This window comes from Impatiens glandulifera, chromosome 4, assembly GCF_907164915.1.
Source record: "Impatiens glandulifera chromosome 4, dImpGla2.1, whole genome shotgun sequence".
In the NCBI taxonomy this organism is placed as follows: Eukaryota; Viridiplantae; Streptophyta; class Magnoliopsida; order Ericales; family Balsaminaceae; genus Impatiens; species Impatiens glandulifera.
In genome coordinates this window covers 7,198,577-7,219,589 of record NC_061865.1, presented here as the reverse complement: position 1 = coordinate 7,219,589, position 21,013 = coordinate 7,198,577, and the positions used below count along the sequence as shown (strand labels likewise).

The window sequence follows — 21,013 nt, the reverse complement described above, 5'->3', positions numbered from 1 at the left end:
CCTACTCACTAAAAACGTCTGATTAATTGTCACTGTTATTTTTTTTTTCTTTTACAGTTTTAGCCATCACAGATAAGAAACTCTAAAATAGAAATAATGGTAAAATGTAAAAAACAAAAAACATGGATAACTAATACCATCAACAATCGGGTCGACCCCAAAATTTTGGTTCATTATTTACCAAACTCGATAGATACAGAAAATCGATTAATACAAAGGAAGTAGGACAAAGGAATTGGTAATTCAGCAATTTGCAAGTGTTAAATTTCTAGGATGTTACATTTAAGATGTCAAAGATTATTAACTTTATGTTTAAACTAAAATTTAACGCCACTTCAACTTAGAACCTTCTTATTGAGAATCAAAAACCTTAGATTTTCGATCTCACGGGGCAAAATAATATATTATTATTAATAGAGATTATCCACCGCACCTTTCTACCATTAACTTGTAGAGTGCATAACCTCCTCTGTGGCAGCCTGGCATTTTTCTTGACATTTCCTCTAACTCAATCTGATACAAATATTCCAAAAAAATGTGTCAATAACAACCTTTCTTTCTGGATTGAGATTAATCAATCAAATGCAAAAGAATCCGACAAAGGGATCCAACAATATCCCGAAATCATACAGGTGGTGGGAAACAATGAAGAACTCAATTTTTCAGTTCAAGATTATCGAATGAAGTCAGATCAAATCAATCAATTTGTAGCTAAAAATCCTCATTCATGATAGACTAATGAAAAAGCATGTTGGAAAGCTAGTATTTCAATTTAAAACGTTGCTTAGGATAGGCTCTTTCACATGAGCTACCCTAGAGTTCTTAGTTATTAAATATGTAGACAAAAAGAAGAAAGAAAAAAATGCATTAAGAGTGGGAAGGTCACAATTTGACAAGTAAAAAGCCTTAAAAAATATTAGTTTACCATGGAAACCGCGTAAAGATGCGTCGATTCATATCCGTCTTGTGCACTAGAATACAACTGTTGTATTTCTTCAGCCTCGAGATTGCACTTTATGAAGAAAAAGGCAGCATGCCTAACATTCAAAATCCTATTTGATATACCAATAAAAACAGGATTGCTCTGCATCAAAAATAAAAATTGCCATCAGACTTCCCACTTCTTCAGATTATACATTATTGAGTAAACAAGACACATTTTTTCGGTTTCGAATGAGTAGTGATAACTTACAAGAGATTTCTCAGGTACACCGATTTCTTCAACTACTTCCCTAATGATGCTGTCAAAGATCTCCTGACCTACCCTTCTATTTGTAATTTCCAAAGCGTTTGAATCATTTTTACTTTGATGGGATGTGATTCCAATTTCTTCAGGCTGTCAACCATCAGATTATCTCATGAAACCACAAAATGATCTAGCATTTGTAGAAGAAATGTAGATTAGAAGTGAATGGCCTAAGCTAGCTTTTAAACAACAGAGACCTAAATTCATAACTGCAAATAATACACTAAATTATAAAGCAAAAGAGTCACACTTATTTTATTTTAGAAAAAAAGTAAAGCTGATACCTCTGGGTGACCTCCTGGAAACACAAAATATCCTGGAAACTCTCCAACATTGCAACTTCGTTGAAGTACAAGTATCTTTTTGTCAGATGTCTCTACAATAGCACCATTACCCAGTGGACTTGAAGTATGTTGAGATTGTCTACAGTCATCTTGAATCAATTGGAATAGAAATTAGGCAGAGGTAATAATTCAAAATTGTATCAGGATCATAATATACTTGAAAAAAAAAATATTACTATAAGAACATTCTTTTAAGGTATGTAAGATTTTAACCCTTGAGTTCCAAGAAAAAAATAATGTTTTTGATAACTATCTTCACATGAACATTTCCCTTTTTTCTACTGATGAAGATACTGATTCATCCAAAAGTAATTCTGTCACACAAGACAATACAATGTATTCAAACAAATCATTGTCAAAAATGATGATAAAAGCATAAATAGACTTAAGTGGGAGGTCAAGGCAGTAGGGTAGGGGGTCATGATAGCATCATCCTCCAGGAAATAAACTCTGGTAGAGAAAAGATAGAAGAAGCATAACTAGAGGACTACTTAGACTTCAAAAAGGAAACAGACAAGATATTGTTAAATGAATATCATTTTGATAACAAGAAAAAAAAAATCTTCCAGGTCGTGAGCCTTCATGACTATTTTCAGAAAATAATAATAAAATAAAATATTCCAACTTCAAGTGATTTACCTTCTGATGACACAAGAAAACTCTCCCACAAAGGATTCAAGTTTGTTCCAACAAAAGTCCTGAATAACAAGAATAATACACATAACATCATCAAAGTTGTACACGATACTTCAAGTAATCAGAAGTCTTCTTTATAAACCATAGACAAGTATAAGATTTTGTAAGTGAGTCAGTCTTCCTGCTCTATACTGTACAATATTGTAAGAGATGAGAGAGTTAGAGAGGAGAGAACCTATAATCAGTCAAACCAAGGTGAAGAGTTACATGGTATTCATCGAGTCCCTGATTCAAGATGCAGCCTCCATACTGTTCAATAATGAAGACAGCTCAAATGGTAGTTGGGTAACAATGATTGGTGGACTATGGTACTGAAAATTGTACAGTTTTGTTCAAAGGTTTCTGGGGAAACCCTCAAAAAATTGTTCAAACCTTAATATCATTATCGACTAGATTCATGAAACACTCTAGGTCATTAACTTGAGCATATCTTGCAGATAAACCCATACTTAATTGTGTAATGCTAATCAATGATCATAATTAAGGACTTGAAATCCCGAGATACACATCCCCATTTGAAAACATTTTTTGTGCTTGTATCTAGATTCTATATACAAAACAAAAATAAATTTGTAAATCTGTGTTTGACTAAATTTAGTTTCTAAAAATTCATGTAGCTCAAAATTTCTAAATCTAAATTTAGTTTTCAAACGTTTATGTATATGAAAACGTATCAAGAAACATAAACAATAAATATTTCCAAATGGCGGATAAGAGGATATCTCAAGACAACTCGGTTACTTGTTAGGGTACACATTGTTGGTGAGTTTTACCTCTCAAGTTATTAGATGATATTAGGACAATACCCTCTATGACTGTAAATAGAATTGAATTGAATGAACTTGTTTCTTTCTCTGTAATCTTACTCAATTCTATCTTCTAAGCAATGCAGAAACAAAACAAGTTATGGGGGAAGAAGAGAATATACATAGAGCAATAGAGATAACATACTCTGAACTTTTTTCCATTGTACAATAATGAATTTCCTTGAACCCTCTGATCCCATATCTACAATAAGTGCAGAGATTCCATCATCAGTTTGATGAAAGCAAACAGAAATATTATAAGAATTCCTAAACAGATCAGCAGTTCACCAAATCTATGAAATATTATAAAACTATATTCGGAAAGATTGAACAAATTTGAATAGTATCGTAACCTTAGAGATAGAGTTCTCTATATCGGCGTTTGGGTGTGGGATCCTATCATACAAATCATCGAAAACGACTGAGAGCTGCTACAGAAATAGGATATCATAAACATTAGAGAAATGTAAAGCAATATGCTAACAAGTAACATTGAAGAGTGGAATGGATACTTGAGATTTAGTCTAGGTATTGAACTAGAACGCACCTGCGAAGGAGAGAGTGAAGAAGGCGGTGTTACAATAAGCTTGTAGGCATGAGGATCAAGATTGTCCGCCTTATTCTCCGCCATTTGAATCAACGCTTGAGAATTGGAGTTGCAATTCACGATTTTCAAATAAGATCAAAGGAATTTAGAGACGATGAACAACTGCAGCTGGAGGAGTTGATTGAAGGATCTACATCTTTATTTGCTTTTTATATTTCATTATTTCTTGATTAGGGCTAGTTTTTCATCCAAACTTAACTTAAATGCTAGTCATTTTATAAGGAAAACAATTCTTGTTAATGAGGAGAAAGACAAACAAAAAAAAAATTATCGAAAAAATGACTATGTTCGAAAGATTTTTTGCCTCGAGATGATCATGTTTCACCGGAGCAGATAAAAAAGTTCGAAAAATGGTCATATTTGAGAGATTTTGTTCCAAACATGGTCATGATGTTCGGAAGATCTTTGTCCCGAACGGACATGTGTAAAAAAGAGAGACAAATAAAATAAAATTTGAGAGATTTTTTTTCTTTCTAAAGCTTAAGTGTCAGGCCAAAATCAAATCAAATTTGTGTTATTGGTTTGGTTATTAACTTTGTTGCTTCTTATGCCTCTTTTAAAAAATATATAAATTAAATGAAAGATGTTTGAGAATGTAATAAATAAGTTTTTTTTTTTAATTTATGAAAATTAGCTTAACATTGTCCAATTTGAATTATTTTCACAAAATATTAAAATAGTCTACCTTTTAAATTATTATTTTATTTATATATTAATATTTTTTTAAGTATTTTATTAAAAAAATTATCATCTCTATAAAATCATTAATAATTATTATTTTTTTCAACTTTAGAACTATTTAAAAAAAGCATATCCTAAAAGCTCTAACTATTTAATAATCAAAATGATTTAAACTTTAATAAATAAAAATGTTTTTAGTAAATAATAAATTAATTTTGATTTGTTTAGAAACACATTTTATTATAGATTCAAATTAATTTAATTTATAATTTATAATTTTATATATTTTCTATTTAGATCAAGCTCTTAAAAATCATATTGCAAGTATATTTAATAAAAAAAATTAAATATATTCTTTAAAATAAATAAATAAGTAGTCATTTTATTTTTCTTAGCCCTCACATAATTTCTTATTAGATGGTGTTTTGTTTTTTTATCATTTAGATTTGAGTTAATATGTGTTTTTATTGAATGTGATATATTCTTTAGTTAGATCGAATTTTTTATCTTAAATTTTTATATTATGAATAATATTATAAGTTTTTTATGGATAGTTTGATGTTCATACTTTCTAATTATATTGGTCTAACATTTTTTTAATCTTTGTTAGATTTTTTTAATAACAAATTAGATGAGATTTAGAGTTATTTTTCAATAAAGAGTCGCTAAAACTCATCTTTCAATTGTAAGTCTTTTTATGGGTGTCCTCACATTATTTGACGGTGAGTTATCATTTGCCATGACTTTTTATGGTATTGTTTATCATCAATTGATCAAAACAATTTTTATTTTCGCTTAGAAATTTTTCGACACCGTTTGATTGATATTTTTAATTTGTTTAGTTCATCACTCATCGTTATAAATATTTTGAGTCACCTTTAAAAATTACAAGACTCTTGAATTTTTTTAATTATAAATTAAATTATTATAAATTTGTAATATTATTTAATGTCTAAAATTTTTTTAAGTTGTTTTGATTTTGATAATGTTATTTTGAAATTTAATTTTTTTTATATCTAACTCTTTATTTAAAGTAATGATAATTAATTCTTTTTAAAAATATATATATATATATATATATATATATATATATATATATATATATATATATCATACAATAATTTGAATTGTTCAAATTTATCGTGTTATAGAGAAGTTAAAAAACATTCTTTCTTGGTTCATTCGTTGTTAGATTGCTTATCTAACGTTGGAAAATATTTTTTTTTACGACTCATATTTAAGTTGGTGTTATATTTTGTTCCATGAAACATCTTATTTAGCCGGATTGATTTTTTTATCCCAAATTTTTGTGATTTCAATAATTCTCTCAATTTCAGTGGATCATTTGTTGCTTATATTCTTCGAGTACGTGTCTCTCCTCTTTTAAACAATAAAAAAAGATTAAGTTATCGTATTTGGAGTTTTTTTTTCATTTTTCTGATAAAGAGCACCGGATAAGATCTTTTAGTTGGAGGTCCTCTTACAATTATTTAAAAGAGATAAAATTACCGGATCTAGAATTGTTTTACATTTTTCCAATAATGAGCACTGAATAAGATCTTTCAATTGGAAGCCCTTTTACAGGTATCCTCCCATTATTTTTATGAGTTTTTCATTTTTTTGGCCATACATGTAAATGTTCAATTATCCCTTGCTATTATCTTTTTCGGTATTAATTATCAACCCTAGCTTTCAAGGATTCTATCGACACCATTTGATTCATTTGATTAATTTGTTCGGTTTTACTTAATCTCTCATTGTTATGGATCTTTGAAGGGACCCTCAAATATGTCATTTATTATTACACCTATATTTTTATTTATTTATTTTGATTTTGTTGACATTATTCTTGTTTGAATGAAAATTAATTTCTTTAAAAAATTGTTTTTATATAAATCATGGGCTTTTTAAATCTTACACCAACTAACAAAAGTAAAATAAAGTTTCAAATAAACATATTATTTATATATAAGAATAATGAACTATAATATATGTTTGTGTGAAAGTACAATCAAATGAAAAAATTATTACAAAATCAAATTAGAGTTAATATTCACATGTCAATAAGGACTTCCTATTCACATGTCAGAGCATAATCCATGTACACTACTACGTTTACATATATCCCTTGAACAATTCTGAAGCAGCCGACCGGCCAAACCCGACCTCGCCGACCACGATGGCGACGACGACGGCGAAGAACCAGAACGATAAGGACTACTAGTAGTACTGCTATTCTCCGTCGTCACCCCAAAGAACAAATCCCACAACAGATTAGACAAATCCTCAGGCGCGTACCTTATCAACGCTTCCATCTCCGGCCGACGACCAAACGCTCCACGGTATCTATCGTACACCGCCATATACGGCGGCAATATCTTTCCGGCCAGAGAAACCTTAATCTCGTCGCGCATTTTGTTATCCGGCACAACCCATCCGGCTTGCTTTCTGAATTCATCTGCTAAAACGGAATTGAATCCTCTGAATAGCTCACTGGATAATCCCGGAGAAATGTCTGCTGTTTGATTCAGCTTCGATAATGATTCCACCACTTTAAACCATCCCATCCGTTCATAGTTTGCGATGTATTTCTTCAACTTATCTTCGTGTTGTATCAGCCATTGATCTCCTAAGAGAAGCTTCAGTTTGGAATTCCTTACCTTCTTAAGGATGTAGTTTAGGTTATTCGCGAGGAATAGGTAGGAAAGAGAGACGTCATTGAAGAGTTCTGCTCTAGAATCAAGCTTACATAGGAGGATCAGTATTAGCCAAGTTAATCGGACGGTAATTACAGAAGCTTCTTCATCGCCGGAGCTAGGGTTTGAGAAATACGTCTCCGGTAATGGAGATTGAACAGTTAGAGGCCAATCAGCAACGATATCGGAGACGATGCCGTTGTAATCGGAGAGGAAGACGAGGTAGTTCATCACGTAGCGAGTAAGCGGATGTATACCGCCGCCGGGGACCGGCGATTTCGAAACGTCCTTTTGGATGGCGGTTTCGAAGTCTGATAGCATAGATCTAACTGCCTCTCCGAGCTTGATTAGAGACGTAACCACCTGTAATTTCACGTCGGATGATGATTCAAATGAGAAAATCGAATCGATGACCGGCCATAGGTAAGCGATTGAATCGTAGAGATCTAGTATCTGGAAAATTTTCTCCGGCGATAGTTTTTTGCTTCGGGCGACGAGTTCAGGGAATCCGAACAGACTCATTGCGCCTACAGTGGAAATATCTGTAAAACACGATTCAGCGATTCTTGGAGAGGAAGAAAAGACGTGATCGCAGAGTATTCTCTCGCCATTGAAGAGATTGTTCACGGCGATTTTCACGGCTGGTAACCACTTCTTAAGTTTCATCTCGATTAACTCCCAATCCAGTTTCTGAATCTGAGATAAACTCAATCTCTCAACTCCAAGGTAATACAAGTTCTCATCGACAATAGATTTCCTCTGAAGCTTGTAGATCTTCAAACACTCCTTAGCGTAGCCAGAAGAAATCATACAATCAGCGATTGCTTTCAGATCCGCCATGACCATCTCTGATATAGCATCATCGCTTGTCGAGGTAATCTCGTCATCGTCTTCCGAAGTAGTACTTGATCTCGCCGTCGATAATCTGGACGATCTGTAGGAAACAGAAACTGTTTCCGGATCTAGATAGATCCGATTCCGTGATAGAATCTGATAAAACTCCTTCTGAAGCCTCTTCATAGCGATTTGCATCAGATTCTGAGCTCTAACTAATGTTCCGGATTTAGAATCCTCGGATAAGAAGAAATGCATTGATTTCTGCAAGTTTCTAACGGAGCGGAGATATGCCTTGGCCTCTCTCCTGTCTCCGGTGAAGAGAGACTCCAACTTGCAGTAGGTGGAACCGTTAATATCCCATTTGGTTAGAATGAGATCGGCGTTGTTAATATTCTCCTCCATCATCGATTGAGAGAAGTTATGGCGGCGTTCGGGTTCGGGAGTAGATGACGGAGTTTCTCTGCTCTTGGGAGAGAAGAAGTGTAAAGGAGACGAAGGCATTGACGGAGAAGGAGACGAAGAAATCGTAGAAGAGGAATTTCTCGCCGGTCTATGCATTTCTCTTGTAATGTGTATGGAAATTAATAGTAGTAGTAAAATTTGAATATATATAGAGAGAGATTTAAGTTTACAAAGATGAACAGAGGAGAGAGATGTGTAAGAATGGGAGGGAGAAAGGATGTATATATATAGAGAGAGAAAGAGGAGTGGACCCGGTTGAAATAGTTGACCAAGCTGAACGCGCTCGAGTGCCCCGGTTTAGTTCTTTTCGATCGAAACAAATATTTGTTTTTATTACAATATTTATAATCTCAATAAAAATATATATACATATTATTATTTTGTTTGTATGAGACCGGTAATACAAATAATGTTTTTAGTCTTGACCCTTTATAATAGGTACGATCCCGACTTCAATTTAGTGCGTAGAACGAATCTAACTTCTTAAACTATTCTACATGATTAATTGTTCGGATTGAGAATTACAATCAACTTTTCTAGTTTAAGTGTATCGGTTTGCAACCATATTTGTGTAAACGGATAAAATGGTAGGTTGTATTTTTAGTTGTTCAAATTGTTAAATATTTTATTTTGAAATAACATAAAATATATATAAATATGATGTTACAAATAAATTAAATATACGAAGAACAAATTAATAAATTTAAATGTTGATTCGAGGCATGTATTACACACATTTCTCTTAAATAGTTTCATAATCTCCCGTTTGTGCGGTAATTTATCGCAAATGTTTGTCTCCTAGGTACACCGTACAACGAATTTAGTAGTGATTCTACAAAAAAACGCTATACGTTGTTATGAATTAAGCTACGCATTGCAATAAATATTATCCATTCATTTGTCTTAATCAATAACTAATTAATCCTTATAGATTTGCTGAAATGCATATTCAATATTTAATGCTAATGAAAAGTCCATGCAAGCCAATTGATAGACTAAGTAAAGTTGATTAAATTTTAATTTCTAACGTGGAAACAATTAATATTTAATTATAATTTAGATTAAATTTATTATTAATTCACGTTTTAATATTTTAATATGTGTAAATTTTATTTATTTTCAATTTAATTCCAACACCAATAAACTGACAAAAAAAAATTGTTAGTCACTTTATTCATAATAGATTTAGATATTATACAAATAATTTATAAATTAATATCTTTTACTATAAATTCAATAAAATAGTTCATTTGAATAGAGTGATTTGAAGTCAGTATTGTAGTTTTCTGTAAAACAATATGATTTGAATTATAATTCAAATAATTAGAATTAGTGACAATGGTTGGCAAACGATAATTAGGAATTGTGAAACCATCAGAAGATAACTCATACAACACTTGTACACAACCTCTCCAAAGGAGATAGAGTCGTTATTTTCTCGACCAAAGAATCGGTTAAAATCAACCAAATATTAGGCGATTCAATAGTCATCCAATATTTTGAAAATAAATATCTTGAAAAGAAGTGATAGAAATGTATAAAATATTATATAACTATATAAGAAACGTAGTAGATATCAAAAGTTTGGAATGTTAGGAATAAAATTTAATATAAAAAATACTAAACTTCTCTAAAATTGGTTATTTTTTAAAAGCTAAAAATACATAAATTAAATATGTATAATTGCACATGATCAGTCTAATAAAAAAAATAAAAAGGAAATAATATAATATTATTAATATAGACTCTAGGTTTAGGGTTTACTGGTTTAAGACATTTTCAAGTGAATCTTCTCATTAATATTTAATTGTATGTACAAAGTCTATTATAAATTTTGGTCAACAAGTATATTTAATTTCAGAAATAGTATAAGTTACATGTCTTTATTATAAATTATAACTGTATTAATTGTTGGACCTATTCTCCTATTGACCAAGTTAACGGAGGAACTCAATTAATTAATGTCATCTATTATTTCAACTACTCGGTTTCATCTTGTAATATTTTTAAATGTTTGTCAAATAAAATGTTTCAAATATATTAACTATTATAATAACTTGATTTTTATTTTTCATTTAGATGTAACAAAATTGAATGTTGGTGTTTGAATACAAGTCAATTTTTATTAAAAAAATATTAGTTTTAGTGAGAATTGAGAAGAGGGCAACAATAATATTTGATAGATTCCACTGGTTTTTGACTCTATTAATAATGTCCAATACCATATATAAGTTTGAAAGTGGTCATTGGAAAATGATTATAATCTATCCTCTTGTGTAGGTTAAGTATTTTTTACAATAATATAAATAAAAATCGGTTAAACATAAAGATAAAATTAATACCGTGTTTACTTCATCAAACTAAGGGCGGTTCTAAAGTTTAAAGTGCCTTAAGGCGAAAAAATTATTATTAATTTTTATTTAACTTGTAAGTTATATGAAACTCATATAATAGTTTTGTTTTCAAATAAAAAAAAATATATCTAGCCTAGTTGATTAAATTATATATAATAAGCACGATTATGTCTATCAGTTCAAATCATATAATGGATAAATTTTTAGAGGGTCCGGAAAGGGGGAGAGTCTTGGGCGTTAGCTCGCCCTATGACCGATACTACACCAAACACAACAACGAGATTAACAATTTGATAGCAACAATGAAAACATAGTTAAAAATATTAATCAACTAACAAACCTAAAATATAGTGTTAACTAGCTAGGAGATACTCAATAAGATCTATAAGTTCACCAACCGCATCCACCGATTTTCCGTCTCAAAAATATCTCACAAAATATTCTCACTAATAATAATATTTGATTTAAAGAAAATTTGCTACCTATTTCAAAAATAAATTCGGTTAAATAAACTATTAGGCTCCAAATACATCAAATGAAAAGTTGGATACCTAATAAATTGATATTTGAGGTTTCTGTCAATTAATTGTTAAAGAATTTCTCATATTTTTGTTAAACAATAACAATAATCCACACAATTCGGTCCATTTGACATAAGGATAAGAAAACTAAATTTATCAATATGTTTAACTAATTCAAGAACATTCTATGAGATATATGACAAGAAAATATTTCTACACTTTACTATCTCGATTAGGGTCATGATCTACTAAGAACCCTATCATGATCTATTAAGAATATTAGGGTTTATGATGAATCTACTAAGAACGCTACCAAGAACCTTAATAGGGTCATAATTAAGGGTGAACATATCTTGAATTGACCAAACTCTAATCCTAACACAAATCCAAAATATTAATTTAGGTAAGTTAATTTGGTTTTGATTGAATTTAATTTAGGTTGGGTTAGAGTTACTCAAATTACTCAAATTTAATAAATTTAATTAGTTTATAAAATTCAAGTTTTTTTTCTTACTGTATTGTTATTTAACCTCCTCATTACTTAGCAAACAAAACAATCACCTACATTTAAGTGGGGATAAAAATTAATTTTTTAAAAACTTATTAATAATGTATTCAGTAATAAAAAAAATCATAATTGTTAAATCATATAGATAATCTTTAATATCTAATTTTGTTTTATAAAAAAAATAAAGTTTACCATCATCATCAAGGTCTTGTTTATTCCTTATTATTTAATCAATTAATTTATTAATTAAAATGTCAAACATATAAAAAAAAAGTATTAAACATTTCATAAACGTGTTAAACGAACCAAACGTGATAAATATGTTAAACGGATCAAAAACGTATTAAACAGGTCAACGACGTTAAACGGGTCAAAACGAGACAAATATTGGTTAAACGAATTTTAAAATGTTGATCAAGTAAAAAAATGATTAACAAGAGAAAAATTAATTAATTAATTGTTAAAACGATAAAAAAAATATGTTAAACGAGTCAAAAATATCTTAAACGAATAAAAACATACAAAATTTATGTGTTAAAAACCAAAATTTAATTTGAGTTATTCAACCAACTCATATTATTTATTTATGAGTTAGATAATGAGTTACCTAAATTTAATTTAACGTGTCATGATCTACTACAAACTCCTTCATCTAAAATTCTAAATATATGTTATATACTAATTAATTTGTATTGAATTCAAATTTAATCATTAAACTAGGTTATTTATGTGTTTAGTTTAAATATTTTAAAAAATATTTAAACTGAACACATAGTTTAACTGATCATTAATAAACTATAACTATATATTGTACAATCATTACATGACAATGTGAAATATTAATAATAATAATAATAATACATAATGATTATTATAACCTAAATGTTACAATTCATTTAAGATTAAAAACATAATGAACTTTAATTAAAATTGTAAAAAATAATTTTCATATGTGAAAAAATATAGCAAACAAAATTATTCCAAGAGTGGATATAAGGCTTCCTTTGGTGGGTAGAGACTAGAGAGGCCTAATGACTGATGGGCCGGATTCATGTCAAAAACAGTGAAGCAGCCCTAGTCATGCCATGGCCATGGGCCAAAAGAATCTCGGCCCATCATAGTCTCATATTGACGTGCTTCAAATGATAATCAAACACGAGACCACACTCCGATAATCCCCTTCGTGGGCAAAATGCAAACCACAAAACACTCCAAATTTAGTAACAAGAATGTGACAAGTGAATTCAAACCATAACATGGTACAAAAGCAAATAACACAAAAGCCCGTAACAAGAAGATCTATCTTGTTCGTGCTGCAAACAAACCGTCGGTTTAAGAACGATTAGAGAATATCTTTGTTTACATTATATTTCCAAACAACTAAAGAAATTGAATGAAATCGATAATCTAAGGTGATGTCAGTTACCAAAGAATGCCATGAACAAACATCATTGCTCATGTTTCCTATTAATGTCATACTCCACACATGCATCTGCAGCTGTCTTCAACTGCCAATATTTAAGTAAAATAGCCCAAAATTACCACAAATGCACATCTCACAATTAAACAATCACATTTTAAAGATGATTAGTCAAGAGGAAACTAAACCGTTTCTAAGACAGGAAGAATAACGACCCCCACAATTGTGACTCTTTAGTGGGAATCGAATCTGACTCTTTTAAAGAATAAAGTTTCTTCATGTAGAAGAAAGAAGAACTTTATCACATTTATTCTAAACATAGGTTATTGGACTTCTTTATGATAATTTGTCTATTTTTTTAAACAATCAAAAAGCGAAAAGTGAGGGCAACATGAAGAATGAATCTTTGGTTTTAGGAGACCCAATGTTAAACATCAATTTTATTAAAGTTGACACAAAAAGCTACTTCTAATCAAATAATATGTATACCTGTATAATGTTCACAATTTGCTTTATTCCCCATCCAAGGAAGAGTACAGCAAGTAGAAAAGCAAGGATTATGTTCTTTTTTGCAGCATTTAACAAAACCTGGATGGGCACACATAACGAGAAGCAAACAACATGAGTCCTGTCGAAAAATTCAGATACAAACCAAACTGCTTTGTCTAAGGGAGAAATGCTTACTTCATTCATATTCTCATTCTGACTCTTAGCAAGAAGAAATAGAGTTATGTAAAGAAGCTGCGCAGTCAAATTAAAGTGTGACTTTCACGTTTAATTACAAAAAAATAAGAAGTAAAAACCAGTCCCCGAAAGACATTTACCTCGCACGCAACACAACAGTAACCCATAAACATCCGATTACCATAGTATAATCTGAATAGCCAACTGCTACTGTCTTTTACATCTTTATGGCTGGACTTGCCTGCAAGAAAAGTACTAAAAAAAACAAAAGGCACGATAGGATACGACAGTCAAAATTTAAACCAAGAATTCTCTTGCAAGAGTTCAAAGGAGAAACCGCACCTGTACATCTGCAACCAGTGGCTGGCAATATCTAATGCAAGCAATGAAAGGAAAAACAATCCAGGCCTGTAGTATGATAAATCAAATGTATTCATTGAAGAAAAAATTATGGAATTACAAGTTTATTAAAGCTTCTTTGCTTACCAATAAACTTGCGAGAGGATTACAAGCAAGCAAGCAGTGCTAATCCTGACGTGAAAATTTTACAATCAGAATAGCAGCTAGCTGGAAAAAAAGGAATAAATTGAACACTGTTTAAAATACACGAGTCGCAAGCGAAACTGTTGATCATTTATCATATTTTAATTATATGGCCGAAAAATCACCTATCCGTCACCATGTCCAAAACTGCACCAAATGTTGAAACTGGAGAAAGAACCCAAAAAAATTAACCCGATAAGCTTAGATGTAACTATTCTGATTTAGGTGCAAAGAAGACATAATTAGATGGATTGGTACCTTGATTGAATCTTCGAGCAAACCAACCATCCAATGCATCACATACAAAGCTGAAAAGAAATGGATTTGCTTAATAACAATAGGATCATCGTAGTGTTCTTAAAAAAAGAAAGGTTTACCTAACAAAGTATAAAACTGAGAAAAGCTCTTTGTTTGAATGACATATGTAGAAGGCATAACAATTCATAAGAACTCTCAGATACCCTGCATAACAAAGACAACAACAACATTAACATATATAATTTTGTACCCATCAATAAAAAAAACGTGTTACTGATATACTAAAGAACATACCAATTATGTTAGGGATGTAAAGGTAGACTGAAAGAGTTCCTGGTTTGGATTTCTTTGCCATTTATAGATTCTTTTGCTCGCCCCCTATACGAAAACAGTAGACCACCAATGATTATTACAAGTTTTTGCATTTCAATATCAATTTGTTTCTCCGGGCAGCAGGCAATAATGGATTCAATCAATACTTCTTCATAATTGGTGTATATTTGAAACAGTAACTATGTTCAAAGAAAATTGGTATCCTTAAACAACAATTAAGGCAGCAAACAGAAAAGATCCAACAAGAGATGAGGTACAGCAATAGATTTTAGAAATCATGGATGTTCTGATCAAAGTAACAACTAAGGTTAATCAAAATCTTCAATGAAATTGTTGATGAGTCCTAAGATTGATCAATAGACAATCAAGTATCAAATTAAGCAAGATGGGTATCTCTAAAATCTGCCCTTTTGGATTAAGCTGTAAAGGAAATGAAGACTTGACTCGGTAGCACTAAAACAATTCATTGACTTATGAATATATACCTGTTGATCTATGCTTCTTCTGCCAAGGTTCTATTGTTGCTTGCGTGGTAGTCTGATGAGTACACCGGTGGCCGATAAGGGCGGAAATCGGAAGAAAATGGGTCGATGAATTCAGAAATGAATCACGGATTCAGGGTTTGGAAACTTCTGTTCTTGTTGTGATTTTGAGAGATCAAGTGTTGGTTGAAAAGTTAAATAATGAGACAGATTTATGATGATACGGAGAAACGCAATGAAGAAGAAGAAGAGGAGAGAGAAAGAGAGGAATACGAAGTTTCGATAACAATGGAAGCTTTCTGATTTGGGAAAGAGATGTATAGACAGACTGCAGAGATTCCAATAAGGCAAAGAATGACTTTATTTTTATTTATTTTATCTGTTATAACTTATATCTAGTATTTTTTTTGTAGGCTTATTATTATTATTTATTTTGTTTAGATAGATAAATAATAATAATAATAATAATAATTATTATTATTATTAAAGTAGAGGTTGAAGTTATTCCCATTCCTTCCTTATCCTCTGCCCTTGCAACTTGTTTGATGTACTTTTATTGAAAAAGAATTTGTTAGATAAATATGTTATTTGATGAAAATTTTAGTTATTAAAATAATTTTTTTATGTATATAATGAGAAATTATTTGGGCAAGGGAGTTATAATGCATGGTCAAAAGAAATTCGGACATGTCATGTGTGTAAGAGAGAAAAAAATTTTTAAGAAAAATAGCCAAGAGTTTTTTTTTTCCTAAACATGATCATGTGCTAAAGAGAAAAAATGACAATGTTTAAGAAATATTTGTCCTAAATTGGTCATGCTTTTGAGATTTTTGTTCCCAATATGGCCATATGCATATGCAGAAGAGAGAAACAAATTATTAATTTTTTTAAAAATTATAATGTTCGATTTTTTGAAAAAATCATAATGTTCGAGATATTTTTATCTCGAATATTGGCATGTTTATGGAGTTTTTTATTATTTGCATAAGTGAAAGGCCACCTTAGACCAATTTAGATGCTTTCGTTCACAACTTGGTGAACTGACACGACTCTTATAAAATATAAGTAATTTAATATTTTAGTTATTAAATGAAAAGATTTAGTAATTAAAATAAAGTAAATAATTTTTTTATAATAATTCTTTTTTATTTATATATATATTTGAACTTAAGATCGTTGAGTTGTTAAAATTTAGTTTGGAACTTAAAATCAACAATATGTTGAGTCACTTGTTTTTTTTATATATATTTATTTTTCTCATGAGTAGTTAGTTTAAATAATTTTCATAATACATGAATAATTTTAAAATAATTATTTTGAAATTTAAAATCACAAATATAATATATCCAATCTACAGTATGAGAATATTTGGCACTTAAAAAGTTAAATTTATTGGCAATTTATTAGAAATTAATATCTAGTTTCAATTATTTCAAATCATAATAAATAATAATAAAAAATTAAATTATTTAGTTAAAGAAATAAAGTAAATTAAAGAAAATTGACTATTTTATTATGGACCAGCTAAAAGAGAAAAAAAAATTATAAGAGGGAACAAAGAATGAATCTAATTAGTTGAAAAACGTAAAATTACGATAAAGATAAAGATAAAGATAGGGAAAAAAATTATTTAATTTTTTCACCCAATTAAATCGTAGATATATTATTTTTTTATTTAGTTCCTTTCTCCAATTTTCTACTCCAATCATTTATATTTATTATGATTTATTGGGTTAAAGTATGTGAATGTTTTCTTTTAATATATATATTTATATATATTATCTTGATTTCTTATAATTTTTCAATTTATTAGAAATGATCAAAATCAACTTAAAATTGATTGATTTTTATTGATGGGAAAGAAAAATGATCAAATCGTTAAAATCGAATCGATTTCGTTCAACTTGAACCGAATATCAAACTGAATCATTCAAATCGAGTTCAAATTGATTCTAAATGGACAGCCATACAGTTTGATTTGACAGATTGCGTTATCATAAACCGTCTGTTTACCGAAAACATACTCAATTTATATAACTCAATTTATATAACACGACAACTGTTTATATTTTGTTTAGTATACAAATATATATAATAAAATACTACAACGTTATGTAAATCTGCAACATGTCTTATTTTTATTTGAATATCTTTAGTTGATTCACCAATTTAAATATTTCTCTTTTAGTTTCAATAAAAGTTTCATAATATCATTTTTTTAGTCTAACGATAACAAGAGGGCATATCTTCAATCTCCCTAAAGTCCTGGGTTTGAGCCTGTCAGGCGACAAGTTCTCTGTACTTAGGCGATACCTAACGAACTAAAGAAAAAAAATTCATAGCATTCCTTCATTTTCAATGTTACAATACTGCAAAATTACACGTTTTTTTCTACATAATATCAATAATATTCCTTTAGTTCTCGTACTTAAAACTTTAGTTTCTGATTTTCAATAATTAAATATCAAAGCGAACCTAGCTACTAATGTAGCACAATGGTTAGAGTCGACTTAAGAGACCAAAAGATCACGGATTCAATTTCATCTGTAAACACTTTGAGTTCAATTGAAAGTCATGATTGTATGTGTCATGTTAATTCTTCTTCATTAAAAAGATAAATTAAAGATCAAAACGAGAATTTTAAAGACCCGAAGGTAAAAGTAAAAATTACATTATCCATTTTATTGTTCTTTGAGATCATTATTCATCTCTCGAGTTCAATTCAGAAGCATATATTCTAAATTATCTATGTAACCATCTCCACTATCTAGATTCAATTATTTTGATTACTCCACATAATATTCAATAACTATCCAAAATCTTATATTATGTTCTTTATAATTTACTAGTTGTTTTGATTATAGAACATGAGAAAAATAATGATGTTAGACGAGAAATTATAAATTGTTGTATTAATTGTTTTGATTACTTAGTTCTAAATATGTTTTAATATTCTAATTTTGAATTTTATTGAATTAAAGTTAGAATAGTAGGTAAATTTGGATGTCAAAATTAATTTGTTATGACTGCTTATATTTATATATGTATATATTTTTTGTATACAACAATCTTCTATTTACTTTATTTTATTCCTATACTTGTGGACAAACTTCTTCATGGCAGGTTATTGAGAATCCACTATTGGAAAATATATTTTGCAAAAGTGAATGTTTACATCAAAGTATAATTCATGGACATGATATTATTGAATAACCTTTAATAATTTGATTTATGAATGGAGGATAGGTTAGAATATAATATTGTTTGGTTCAAACTAATTAAATCGATCAAATCGTACATTTCAAATAAGGGTGTAAGTAAACTGACTAGTTCGTTTAAATCTAAACAAAACCGCTCAAATTAAACGAATATCAAATTGAACCGGTGAAAACGAATTATTACGGTTTTCTTTCTACCATACAAATCTCAACGGTTCGGTTTGACGGTTCAATGCCACTGAAAATGCTCAAACTGACCAAATTTTAAAAAGTTATATTTAAATAAGACGGAAACAAACGTTAAATATTAAACCTACAACGGTGAATAATGTATTATAATTATTATGACATAACACAAATTTAAGTAAATAATAATAAGAGAATAACATAAATTTAAAGACTTGTTAATAGACTATCAAAAAATATTAACTATTATTAGTGATAAATAAATTTAATTTTAAAATTGTTGACTCATTTTTAATGTGATATTTAATAAAAGAAATAATAATCTTAGTACAACGCATTTGTCTTTTAAAAATTATGTTAGTGATTCACTATTAAATTACTTTGTTCGTATTCATAATATTTGTATTTGCTATGAGATGTTATTGATATATATTTTTAATATATTTAAATAAATTTGTTAATGGATTAAACCGATTAATCCGGTCAAACCGATCTTCAAACTGACAAATTAACGACTTGAAATTTAGTAAACCGACGTCAACAATTTGAATATGCATTTCGGTCAATAAATCGACCAAACTGAACTGCTTACCCTTTAATTTTAAATTTAGTAAACCAACAACAATAGTTTAGATTTGCATTTTGGAGAATAAATCAATTAAACTGAATCGATTACACCTTTAATTTTTAAAAATATCAATATTTTATTTTAAATTGCCCAATGAAAAAACAAATGTTGTTAAAATTCAACAACAAAATATGGAAAAAATGATTAAAAAAACAAAATAAATAGAGAAAAATAATTTTTTTAGAAACTCAGCTAAAAACAAAAATACAAAATCACCGAACACGAAGATCTTTTTAAAAAAGAAATAAGATCACCCGTCGAGTCCACATTTTTACCTGATCTTATCTCGGATATTATAATGGTAATGACGTTGTGAATGAGCCTCATCTATAGTCTGTAATTGTCAAGAGTTCTACGGTGATGTTCCAGTCAAATAATCTACCAAAAAAAACAACGAAGATAAAAATTCATAATTTTAGACTAGTTAATTTGATTGTCTCCACACAAACCTCTCAACAACTACTAATAAACTTTGAGTTAAATTTATCAAAGTTAAATTTATCGTTCATTAAAATAACTCCACTAATAACACACCAATCAAAAAAAATATTGGTAGACACTTTCATAACAAGTCCAAACACAAAGCAAATCTATTAACTATAATGAACTAATTGTTTCTTCTTAATTTGTTAAAATTATTTTGTTTTAAAATTAAACAACTAGTAATAATATAGAATGATAGTTTAAGTGTTAAATATCTCAAATTATTTACATGAAAAACATTTTTTATTCTTACTTAATAATTTAATTTTTGAATAAATAATAATATTATTGTTATTAAGAGGTTCATTCATGTCAACTTTAGGTTGACAGTGTTAGTCGATTGAGTGATACTAACCTGAACCTAACTTATTTAATAATTCGGGTAAAAATCTTTAAATCTATTATGTTTATTTATAATTTACCCGACCCTAGCCCGATTGACTCGCTTGATCTGACTCAACTCAAACCCAACCCGATTTAACTCGATGTAATTAATATTGCATCTCTATTTCAAATTAAAATGACAATAACACAAAATAAAAATGAAGTTAAATCACAAATCCGTTTAAAAAAATCATACAAAAGAAAAATTAGTAAGTGAGTAGAAAATGAAAAACACAAAATTCTAAAAAAAAAAAAAAAATTATAAACAGATTGACAAGTCTACTTTGGGTCATTTAAAGTTGAACTAATATTTATCCGTTTATTAATTAGGTTAAACAATTAGTCGACATATTTTTTACCTAAATCTAAAAATACATAAATTATTTTTTTTCGTTTTCAATTCAAATTGTATTTTCGTGTCGTATTAAAAATTGTCCGTCCTACCAACAATCTCTGTGCGCTTGTTTTGTAGTGTGTTATTTATATTTAATTAAATAATTTTTATCATATTATTTATTCTTTTGATAACAAAATATTGAAATTACTTTAATTGATTGTTTATAAAATTAAAATATTTAATAAAAAAATGTTTTAATTATTTATTTATTTCAAAATTATAATCTAAAATATTGCAAT

General features: G+C 29.1%; 3 protein-coding genes across 3 annotated transcripts; all 3 read right to left on the bottom strand.

Annotated features, from left to right (window-relative positions):
- Positions 1-219: 219 nt before the first annotated feature.
- LOC124935938 (nudix hydrolase 9) lies at positions 220-3,833 on the bottom strand. Its single transcript, XM_047476381.1, has 9 exons — positions 3,640-3,833; positions 3,446-3,520; positions 3,238-3,294; positions 2,462-2,535; positions 2,230-2,288; positions 1,531-1,679; positions 1,193-1,336; positions 926-1,084; positions 220-513 (listed from the first exon to the last, which is right to left on the bottom strand). The coding sequence occupies exons 1-9, from the start codon at positions 3,721-3,723 to the stop codon at positions 421-423; spliced, it is 894 nt and encodes a 297-aa protein (XP_047332337.1). The 5' UTR covers positions 3,724-3,833; the 3' UTR covers positions 220-420.
- A 2,607-nt stretch (positions 3,834-6,440) lies between these two features.
- LOC124933522 (exocyst complex component EXO70H1-like) lies at positions 6,441-8,513 on the bottom strand. The gene has a single exon (XM_047473936.1). It carries the CDS (start codon positions 8,469-8,471, stop codon positions 6,459-6,461), a length of 2,013 nt encoding a protein of 670 aa, XP_047329892.1. The 5' UTR covers positions 8,472-8,513; the 3' UTR covers positions 6,441-6,458.
- Positions 8,514-12,951: 4,438 nt separating this feature from the next.
- Positions 12,952-15,807, bottom strand: LOC124934339 (probable CDP-diacylglycerol--inositol 3-phosphatidyltransferase 2). The gene is made up of 11 exons (XM_047474858.1): positions 15,482-15,807; positions 14,958-15,041; positions 14,783-14,867; positions 14,664-14,713; positions 14,531-14,570; positions 14,349-14,393; positions 14,205-14,270; positions 14,003-14,117; positions 13,863-13,919; positions 13,668-13,766; positions 12,952-13,266 (listed from the first exon to the last, which is right to left on the bottom strand). Exons 2-11 carry the CDS (start codon positions 15,016-15,018, stop codon positions 13,207-13,209), a joined length of 678 nt encoding a protein of 225 aa, XP_047330814.1. The 5' UTR covers positions 15,019-15,041; positions 15,482-15,807; the 3' UTR covers positions 12,952-13,206.
- Between the last annotated feature and the right edge of the window lie 5,206 nt (positions 15,808-21,013).

Bases quoted from the DNA above. Each gene is read 5' to 3' on its own strand.
- LOC124935938 (XM_047476381.1), bottom strand. From the start codon at position 3,723: ATGGCGGAGAATAAGGCGGACAATCTTGATCCTCATGCCTACAAGCTT. The intron at 1,680-2,229 runs GTAAATCACTTG...AATTGATTCAAG, and splicing joins TTTTCTTGTGTCATCAGAAG to ATGACTGTAGACAATCTCAA. The intron at 1,337-1,530 runs GTATCAGCTTTA...GATGGTTGACAG, and splicing joins TTCCAGGAGGTCACCCAGAG to CCTGAAGAAATTGGAATCAC.
- LOC124933522 (XM_047473936.1), bottom strand. From the start codon at position 8,471: ATGCATAGACCGGCGAGAAATTCCTCTTCTACGATTTCTTCGTCTCCT.
- LOC124934339 (XM_047474858.1), bottom strand. From the start codon at position 15,018: ATGGCAAAGAAATCCAAACCAGGAACTCTTTCAGTCTACCTTTACATC. The intron at 14,118-14,204 runs GTGCGGTTTCTC...TGTTTTTTTTAG, and splicing joins CACTGGTTGCAGATGTACAG to TACTTTTCTTGCAGGCAAGT. The intron at 13,767-13,862 runs GTAAGCATTTCT...GTGCCCATCCAG, and splicing joins AGAATGAGAATATGAATGAA to GTTTTGTTAAATGCTGCAAA.